The sequence below is a fragment of the Salvia splendens genome, chromosome 13, assembly GCF_004379255.2.
Source record: "Salvia splendens isolate huo1 chromosome 13, SspV2, whole genome shotgun sequence".
Lineage (NCBI taxonomy): Eukaryota > Viridiplantae > Streptophyta > Magnoliopsida > Lamiales > Lamiaceae > Salvia > Salvia splendens.
Genome location: NC_056044.1, coordinates 18,188,087 through 18,198,823, shown reverse-complemented (window position 1 = coordinate 18,198,823; position 10,737 = coordinate 18,188,087). Strand labels below are relative to the sequence as shown.

General features: G+C 37.1%; 1 protein-coding gene across 1 annotated transcript; it reads right to left on the bottom strand.

Annotated features, from left to right (window-relative positions):
* Positions 1-3,007: 3,007 nt before the first annotated feature.
* On the bottom strand, positions 3,008-4,747 carry LOC121761863. The gene is made up of 6 exons (XM_042157550.1): positions 4,673-4,747; positions 4,446-4,569; positions 4,176-4,238; positions 3,998-4,062; positions 3,213-3,321; positions 3,008-3,109 (listed from the first exon to the last, which is right to left on the bottom strand). The coding sequence occupies exons 1-6, from the start codon at positions 4,735-4,737 to the stop codon at positions 3,008-3,010; spliced, it is 528 nt and encodes a 175-aa protein (XP_042013484.1). The 5' UTR covers positions 4,738-4,747.
* Positions 4,748-10,737: the final 5,990 nt, after the last annotated feature.

The following is a 10,737-nucleotide window of genomic DNA, read 5'->3' as shown; positions in this document are numbered from 1 at the left end:
GGGATTGAGGTGCTAAGATCACAAAAAGGGATATTCCTGAGACAGAAAATACATTCTAGACATTCTAGCAGAAACAAGTCTCCTAGAGTATAATCCGGCAGACACACCTATGGCAGTCAATCATGGTTTGCAGATTAATGATGAAGTCGAGTTGACCGATCGAAGTCGATATCAGTGACTAGTTGGAAAACTCATCTACCTCTCACATACTAGACCAGACATTGCCTACGCAGTAGGGATCGTGAGTCAGTTCATGCATAAACTGCAAACAGACCATATGGAGGTTGCACTCAGGATTTGTCAATATCTGGAAGGGACAACTGGACATGGAGTGTTGTTCTCTAAAAATGGGAACCTCGAGATTCAAGGATACACAGATGTTGATTTAGCGGGGAATCCTAATGACAGGAGATCCACCGCCGGCTACTTCACCTTTGTTGGAGGGAACTTGGTAACTTGGAGAAGTAAAAAACAAAAAGTGGTGACCCTCTCGAGTGCTGAGGCAGAATTTCTTGGGATCAAAAGTTGGATGACTGAGATATTGTGGCTAAGTAGATTGATTAAGGAACTTAGCCTTGCTCCTAGCAAGAAGTGTCAACTATACTGTGACAACAAAGTCGCCATAAGCATCTCAGAAAACCCGGTTCAACACGATTGAACCAAACATGTTGAGGTGGATAGACACTTTATCAAAGAAAACATTGAAAGGGGTATTGTCGAGCTACCATTCGTCCGTTCAGAGGATCAGCTTGTCGACATTTTGACAATGGCAGTTAATACGAGAGTTTTTGAAGATGCTCTTTGCAAATTGAGTATTGGAGACCCCACCACTCAATTTGAGGGGGAGTGTTAGAAAAGGAAAGATTGTGATTGGAATCAATTACTCCAATTAGATGATTGACAGAATATTTCGTAATTAAGATCTTACCATGTACATTATCTCATACATTTAATGGGCTCCATATACAATGAAATAATCATCCTATTCTACACAATCGTTCTCTACCTTTCTCCCTTTTCAATTATGTTTTCTGCACCTTTAACAAAAACAACACTACATAAAATCTCGTACAGAAATACAAAAGTTTCATTTTTATTTGTAATGTGGAGAGAGAAAATATATTTTTATATTGATATATAAGAGAACTAAAAAATGAACGTGTGACATCTACTTCGGGACAGTGAAAGTAATAATTAGGGGAAGTATAAGTGAAAATATTTTTAAAAAAAGAGTACCTTTATGAATATTTTTTTATAATTTAGAGAGCATTTTAAGTTCAAGGATATGAGAATACCTAATTATTTCCTTGTATTAGAGATAACAAGAAGCAAAATGGGAATATTTCTATCTCAAATGAAATATGCCATTGATTTAGTATCTAATGCTGGTCTTAATTTGAGATACAATCCTCATCTATATCTATGGATTCTCTTAAGTAGTTGCAACAAGATGCAGGAGTATCACTGGCTAAGCATGCAAAATATAGAGGGTTGATAATGAGGTTGCTATATTTGTGTATCACTAGATCTGATATAACTTTTGTTGTTCAGTTCTTGGTTAAGCCTTTGTGAAAATCATATGATTGCTTTTGAAAAAGTGATTGACATATTTGAAGGGTTCACTTGGGAGTTGGGAATGACTTGTTTTATTAGTGAAAATCTTTATCTATACTTAGTTTTTTTTTCAGATGTTGATTAGGTAGCTTGTCCAGATGCTAGAGGTCTATGACAGGTTTTTGTTTATTGTTGGGATCATCTCATATCTCATGGAGAGCAAAAAAGCAACATATGATGTCTAGGTCATATGCAGAGGCAGAGTATAGAGCAATGGCTCAAGCCTGTTGTGAGGTAGTTTAGGTGATAGCATTGCTAGAAGATTTTGGGTTTAAGAGAGATAAGCTAGTCCCCTGTATTGTGACAATTAAGTGGATGCGCATATAAGCTCAAATCTAGTGTTTCATTAGAGAACCAAAGACATAGATATTGATTGTCATACAGTTCGTGAGAAATACTTAGAGTGAATTATCAAACTAGTGCATATTCAAAATAATATTCAACTTGTTGATATATTTACTAAGCCATCGGTAGCGGGTGCATTTCAAGAGATATTAGACAAGATGAACTTCACCTCTATATATCGCCCATTTTGAAGGGGGATTTGAAACCGTCAAGCTAATTGATCACAGCTGAAGAAGATGAAGCAATGGAGCTTGAAGGAAGTTGGTTCGTTGCATGTCCAGAGTCTTTGTCCTAGCGGCAATGAGCTTAGACATTATTACATGAGGTGCCGAGTTCGAGCCCTCTTGAAGTAGTTAAAGTTGGTTCGTTGCATCAGTTCGATGACAGTTGGCTGAAGTAGTTAGTTAGTTAGTTAAGTAGTTAGTGAGTTGTATACTCCCTCCGTTCTCTAATAGTTGAGGCAGAACTTTTCGGTATGGAGTTTAAGAAAAGAATGTTAGTATGTTAAATAGATAGATAAAAAAGTAAGAGAGCGAAAATAAGTAGAGAGAAAAGAGTAGAAAGTGAATAAAGTAGACAGAATAAAGTAAGAGGGAGAAAAAATGAATTAGTACTCATGACATATATGAAAATGACTCAACTATGAGAGAACTTCCCAAAATGAAAAAAATTGACTCAAATATGAGGGAACGGAGGAAGTACAGTACGTAAAGGTGTATTAGTATTGAACGTTTTAGTATAAGTAGGAGCTCGTTGTATCTGTTGCCATTCATTCGATTCAATAAAAATAATATCTCAACGAAATTTAAATAGAAACACCAAATCTAACAAATCGTTAAAAGAAGATATGTAAGATTGTTGAAATACATAAAATGAAAATTGTGCAAAAACAATATCTCAATGAAATTTTAATAGAAACAACAAATCTAACCATCGTCAAAAGAAGATATGTAAGATTCTTGAAATACATAAAATGAAAATTGTGCATAGAACACCCATGATATATGTTGCATTATTGAAAAGTGAAGTCTCAAAGTGGGGGCATGTTTTAGAAATTGAAGGGCTCATCGAGAAGCAAGTCATCCCACTCCCATGGACTACTCCTCTTTTGCCGGTTCAAACTCCCAAGTCTATTATCTTCCTCGGTTTCCTGAAAATTTATGCAAGAAAAGTAAATGCATTGGTTAGATTAAAACCTTCCAAATGCAAACAATGGTCTCATTTCAATAGCATTGATAATTGTATTGAATTACTTGTGTAAGATTGTCAAATTGTGGCGCTTGAGATGCTTCCTTGTTGTGATGGACACTAGATGCACCTACTTGTTGGTAATTTCTTTGCATTTGGTCGAAGATAGTGTTGCTGTCATTGAAGAAGATAGTGTTGCCAATATGCTCACTTTGCTAATGCATATACTTCCTCTGTCCCAAAGTAGTTAGGTCATTTTTTTTGCACTCGTTTTACAAAAGTTATTATAAATAGTTAAAATGTAGTGAAGATAGAGTAAGAGATAAAATAACATAGAGAACTCTTCTATCTCTTACATTATTTTATTTCCATTTTGATTATTTATTATTATTTTTGCAAAATGAGTGCAAAAAAGGAAACGACTCAACTATCTTGGGACAGAGAGAGTATAATGTTAAAAAATGAAAGAAAAATAAATATAACAATATCCCATAATGGTGTAAAAATTGAACTGAAATCATCATATAAATTTAATGGGTGACCAATTAGATTTAGAATGGAATCATATTAGATTTCTATTAACCGATCAGAAAAAGTCCAACCCATGTAAAGTTCACCTTGAAGGGTTTAAAGGAGTATTTTGGTGAAGGAAAGAAACATAAACATAATAATATCCCACATCAGTATAAAGATAGAAGTGAAAGCCACATGGGGCACTCTTCCTATAACCAATTTGTTTTGGAATAGAACTCACCAATTTGTTTTGGAATAGAACTCACCAATTTGTTTTGGAATAGAACTCTATGAATTTCTATCAAATATATATCAATAATTTCAAATTATCTTTTACCTTGGATCTAAATGCATGTAGCGAGAATTCTGAGTAGACATATGAACTGCATCTGAAAAAACTACCTGCAAATAGACATTAACAAAAGATATATATTAATTTGATTCTGAAGACTTGTAAGTACATAATTACTCCAAAACAATGTTACATATAAATTTCCATAACAACACACACTTACTGAAGATGCATTGTCTTGGTCATGGAAGTTGAACAAGGATTGATGATCCATCATCAATGATTGCTGCAATTGAAATTCTATTTCATGAATTATTTTGTGGAAAAAAGTTGTGAAAAATGTAAAACACTTTCCTTCAATGCATTACCATTGTTTTTGGCCTTGAAAATTGAATACCGCAGTTCGATCCATTGCAAGACATTATTGTAACATAAATGTAAACATCTTCTTAAAATAAAATCCAAATTAAAATTGCTCTTAATTTTGTTGTACCTCTGAAGAAGATTCTTGAATTGGAGCTTTGGATAAATTTGATGGGATTGGATGATTGAGTGTATTTGTTGATGAAAACATATTCTCATTCATGGCTTGAAATATGCTTTCACGAACTTTGGTGCTGCAAAAATAAACACTAAAATAAATCATATGTGCATTAATTGGACTAGAACTTTATATTTTTTTTTCTTTGAAAACGAGAAGAAATCAAATAATTATTTTACCTGTAGGGACTAATCCAAGGATCAAGCTGCATTAAGATTTGGCCAGAAATAGGTTTTTCGAACATTGAAAATTGCTCGTTTTGGTTCACAGAAGTGGGAAACACTTTTCGGGATTGGCTCTCTAACTCCATCTGATAAAAATAAAATTAATATTAGCAAAATAAATACTACTGAAAATTGTGAATAAAGAATCTGTAAATGTATTACCGTTATAAAATGTCTAATTCTTACAAATTTATTTTGATATAGTTATTGTATTTTTATTTATAAAGATAGCTTTGAATTAAGTAGTATAATGTACTAGTATATGCCTGTTTGATTTAAATTATTTATATCATAGTATGGAGTATTACTTTTAGCACTTAATTTTTATTATTATAATGAATTAAAGTTATATGTTTGTAGGGCCCACCTTTCGTGCAATCACTCTTTGTAGAGATTGATTCAAGTTTCTCTCGCACCACGACAACTGATGCAATGAAGGCTCTTGCTCAGGACCAATTTCATAATCCCTACAAATTTATTGGATTAAAAAAATTCTATTAATATTATAAATTTAATATTCGATGATTAGTTTAATTTTGCAATATGAAAATTATAGTAGTACTATATACCTGAGATCAGTTTCTAGAATTTGCAATTCTAGGCCTGTTTTCTTGAGTTGAAGATCAAGATTCTGATGAAACAATAAATAGAAAATTTACTATATATATTTTCTCCTCATCAAAGTATTAAATTACTAACAAAAGATTATGAGAAGATGTTTGTACCTCGATTCTGATATCTTGTACGATACAGGAGAATTCAAATTGAATCATGTCACATGAAAAATGTCATGGTTAGTTACAAGTAATTATCACCAATGCACAAATTAATTAACAATAAGAAGATGATTAATACTAACGACACTACACACATAATAAATGTTACACGTATAATGCAGCGAAATTGTATAAGCTATTATGCATTGACCAAAATCTTTAAAAGTAGAGATTCACCAAGTGGCAAAAGTTGCTTAGAAAATATAATTTCAAAATTGAAATGTAGAATGCCCTTTAATGTGGCTATTAACCAATTGAAATCATATATATCTTAAAGGTATTAATTTTTAATTTTCCAGCCAGATACATTCCACTTTTAGTATGTGATTTTTATGACATATATAGAGAAATATATGCCTCATATTTCATCTGATAACAACAATGAGAAATGATAATCTTGGGAATTAAAATGCAAAATCTTGTTGAAAGAAGAACAATCTAAGAGCAAAACCAAGCTATAAATAAATAAATAAATAAAACTTAACAACATCCAATTTTTTAGAAACTCGTCATAATCATACGAAATCTAAAACTCAGTGTTTATCAATTGAAATTTTGCTGATAATTAATTAGTGCAATAACAAAACATATTATACTCTTTATCTCATAATGAATAGATAAGGGTGGCCGGTGAAAAAAGTATATACAGCCAAAATTTTACTAACACTATATGAAAAATCAAAAAAAATGTTACACATGAGAGAGAGAGAGAGAGGAGGGAGGGAGGGAGGGAGGTAGGGGAGGTAGGGAGGTGAGAGAGAGAGAGAAGAGAGATATGAGAGAGAGAGAGAGAGAGAGAGAGAGAGAGAGAGAGAGAGAGAGAGAGAGAGAGAGAGAGAGAGAGAGAGAGAGAGAGAGAGAGAGAGAGAGAGAGAGAGAGAGAGAGAGAGAGAGAGAGAGAGAGAGAGAGAGAGAGAGAGAGAGAGAGAGAGAGAGAGAGAGAGAGAGAGAGAGAGAGAGAGAGAGAGAGAGAGAGAGAGAGAGAGAGAGAGAGAGAGAGAGAGAGAGAGAGAGAGAGAGAGAGAGAGAGAGAGAGAGAGAGAGAGAGAGAGAGAGAGAGAGAGAGAGAGAGAGAGAGAGAGAGAGAGAGAGAGAGAGAGAGAGAGAGAGAGAGAGAGAGAGAGAGAGAGAGAGAGAGAGAGAGAGAGAGAGAGAGAGAGAGAGAGAGAGAGAGAGAGAGAGAGAGAGAGAGAGAGAGAGAGAGAGAGAGAGAGAGAGAGAGAGAGAGAGAGAGAGAGTATTGTTTAGCAAGATAGTGTAGCTTGCTGGCATCACCATTGATGTGAATGAGCTGCTTTAACTTCTCCAATTTCTCCTACATAAGTTTATTTCTCAATTTTAACTCGTTGTATATATGTGGAAGTAAAATTCTTGAAAATTAGATAAACATACCTGGACATTGTTTATATGACTGTTCATCACCATGCACAACAACAAACGAAAAATAAGAACCAATATATTTCTTGAAAAAAAATTGAAAAAATGAAAATTTATAGATTAATTACTATAATATTTTGTCCACGGGTTGATTGACATAGCGATGGAGCACATCTTTGATCCTGTTTAAAGTCACGAATTGAAATGAACACAATCTCCGATACAAAAATCAGATAATTAATGCAACAAATGTAGAGATTGAGATCGAGATTGAGATCGATAGACAAACCTCTTTTGATTGCAAAACTTGCTAACACGGCCCGAAGGAGAAAATGCAAGAAATGCGACATCCACATCGCAGCACACTGCTATTTCGTTGGCTTTCTTCATGAGACTGCTGCGACGCTTTGAGAATGTTACTTGACATTTTGTTACATTCTCTATCTTCTTCATGTCTATTTTCCGACCCATCTCTCTCTCTCTCTATCTCTCTCTTTAGAGTTCTAGTTAAGGAGGTGAGCAATGAAAGGGCTCTAAGAATGTGATGATTCGAAGGCAAAGAAAGGGGGTATTTGTAGGAGAAAAATTTTATACGTATGAAATTTTAAAAACATTTATTAGTAGTTAATATAGAACAACACTCCCATGAAGAAAAAAAATTGTCAATATCCACTAGTATTGAATTTTCTATGTTGTATCCACTATTGATAAGAAAATTTCCCAATTTAATTTACTTTTATTTGATGGTATACATATATATTATCTAGAGCTTATTAACTGTTAATTGAATGTGGGTACGGACTTCATAGTACGAATGTGTCATTCTACACGAACAAAGATACTGCGGTATCTCTTTTCATGGGCACTGTTGACATGTAGTTCACGTGGGTATTACTTTCGGAATTACTACTTTTTAGTCTTGCAATTATGCACATTTGAAACCAACTGCCTTGTCTTTGCGGCTGTTACTACTTTTTATTCTTATGACGTATTGTCGGGATCATCAATTTTCCAAATTCAAATACATATAAATTAAAATTTCAGTTTGTTCTTTTATTAATCTCTTTGATGTTTGCTAAGACTACCACTCATATTCAAAGCCAAAATTTTGATACATAATCTACATATATATCAATTTGAAGTTGAGATAGTTTATACATGCATCATTTGAGATCTTCATTTTACGAAAATTTATACTCGTGCACTTGAATTCTTCAATTTGAAACAATTGATATCCATGTCACTCGCTTGAGTTCTTCATTTGAGCCAGTTTATTAAAGCATCCACAATGGCGTCTAGCGCACCGCCTAGCCGAGCGCCGGAGCTAGGCGGTCGCTAGGCGAACCATTGGAGGATCCGAAAACCGCCGAACGGTTTTCAGGAAATCAATTTCGCCTAGCGCTAGGCGGTCAAAATCCGCTGGGCTATGCGCTGGGCGATCCGCTCGGCTCCATTGCAGCGCCCGGATCGCCCAGCGCATAGCCCAGCGGATTTTTTATTTTTAATTTTCGAAACACTATATATACGCGATTTGCACTTCATTTTCATTCGCACCACTTGTATTAACGAGTACTCTCTCTATCTTAAACTCTATACAGGATCAACACCGAGAAATGGATTTGAACAACGAGCCTAGTTCAGGGACGAGCGGTTCTCAAACTTCCCCGTTGGAGGCGGATGGAATCAGATGCCCGGGTACTACAACATGTACCCGTGGCAGCAGATGCTACCCGGGATGCCGACCGGAGGGAGTCCGCCGGGGGGGTTCCCGGCGATGCGGGGTTGGGCACCCAATATGCAGATGATACCCGGGGGAGGTTCGGCGACGCAGGGGACGCCGGGGGGCGTACCGGCGACGCAGGTGACGCGGGGGGACGTCTATCGCCCCAGTTTTGATTTTTTGACTGCTTCGTCGCACACATCGACCCCAACGGATGCGCAGTTCACGCCGAGCGGTTTTGATGATTTTGCGTTGTCGGATTTGGGGTTTGATAGTCTCGGAGTTCCGGAAACTCCCGTTCAAACGGGGGGAGCAGTGCAGGGTAGTGGCGCCCCAAAGAAGAAGGGCAAGGGAAAGAAGGTCGGGGAGTCATCGCAGCCGGGTGGGGATGACCCCACGGTACGGAGAAGGTGGACGGACGAGGAGAACGTTGCGCTGTCAAAGGCGTGGGTGAGTGTTTGCGACGATCCTCTTGTTTCTTATAACCAGAGGATCGTCAACGTGTGGGGCAAGGTAGCAGCAGCCTACCAGCTATTTTGCCCGGAGGGGAGGCCACACAACGGGGAGGATTGCCGGAAGGCGTGGAACCGAATCAGGGCTGCCGTCTCCCCATTTTCGGGTTTGTATGCCAACGCCCTCCGCATGCAGAGTAGTGGCCAAACGGAGGACGACTGCAGGAGGATAGCGGAGAAAGCCTTCCCCCAGCCCGGGTTGTATAAGGACTTCACCTACTGGAACTGTTATCTTGTGCTGAACGACTCCGAGAAATTCCGAGTAGGTGTCGACGCTGGCTGGCCGAAGAAGCAACGATTGAACTATACCGGGGATTTCAGCGGCAACAGCGGTGGTTCCCACGACCTCCCCGAGACGGACCAGGTGCTCCCCAACCCTCGTTCGTTCGGCCGCCGACCTCGCCCCGCTGGGCAAAAGCGGGCGCAGCGGGAGGCGAGGGGGGTCGCCGGGGGTTCCCAGGAGGTCCAGTCGGCATCCCCCTTTGACCGCCAGTCTACAGAGGATCTCAAGTACTTCGCGCGTCAACAAACGCGCCAGATGATGGTGAAGACGTTAGCCGAATGGCGAGCGGCGACGGACCCCCAGGAGAAGAGATTTCTCTTCACATTGCTCGAGAGCATGAATGACGATCTGCGTGGAGGTGGCAGCGGAGGCGGCGGTGACAGTGGTGTCGGAGGCGGCGGTGGCGGTGGCGACGAAGGAGGCGAGGGAGCCGGCGAGTGATTTTTTTTAAGTAATGTACTTTTTGCGATTTTTAATGTAATTTTTTTTATTAATGTACTTTTTAAAAAATTTTGTACTTTTTTTAATCTATTGTACTTTTAAAAAAAATTAAAATAGTATTATTAATGTTTCCCGTATATGTCTCGTAAATTAAATTCCGTATATTGTGTTATTAGTGATGTGGCTGGGCTATTTATGATATGGCTAGGCTATGGCTGGGCTATTTCTGATGTGGCAGGAGGATTTTTAGTATTGATCATGTGGCAGGAGGAGTTTGTGGCTAGGTTATGGCTGGGCTATTGCTGGGCTATAACGACGGTGGATGCTCTTAGGGTGTTACATTATCAATTCTAGTGTCTATGAACCTGCAATTGGGTTTGAATTTGTAGTCAAAATATATTCATGTCAATGATTCTTCAATATTGATTATAGACTTTTTTTTGGTTGTTTGATGAAAAAGAATCACGAAGAAGATTCCACTTCATCTCTTCAATAAATAAAGCATATTCAAGAGATGAAAAGATGATATTTTGAATAGAATAGTTCTAATTGAAAAATTAATTTAATAATCTCAGTTTCAGTGTAAATTATAGTCATGTAATTAAAATCAAAGTGGTCTACATGTGAACAAGGATAAAACTGAATTTAAAACAAAAGGTATTTATTTATTGATTTTTATTTATTCCCTTTATCATGAAAATAGTTATAGTCATGTAATTAAAATCAAAGTGGTCTACATGTGAACAAAGATAAAACCGAATTTGAAAACAAAAGGTATTTATTTATTGATTTTTATTTATTCCCTTTATCATGAAAATAGTCTAATGGTTGACACGAATTTTAATAAAAAAATTAGTAAAGTAATAAAGAGATGAGAAAAAGTGGATGAAGTAGGAGGGAGGAAGAGAAAA

Coding starts and splice junctions, on each gene's coding strand:
- LOC121761863 (XM_042157550.1), bottom strand. CDS start 4,737: ATGTTCGAAAAACCTATTTCTGGCCAAATCTTAATGCAGCTTGATCCT. Junction 3,322..3,997: donor TACATGCATTTAGATCCAAG/GTAAAAGATAAT, acceptor CTTCAATGACAG/CAACACTATCTTCGACCAAA. Junction 3,110..3,212: donor AATTTGACAATCTTACACAA/GTAATTCAATAC, acceptor ATAAATTTTCAG/GAAACCGAGGAAGATAATAG.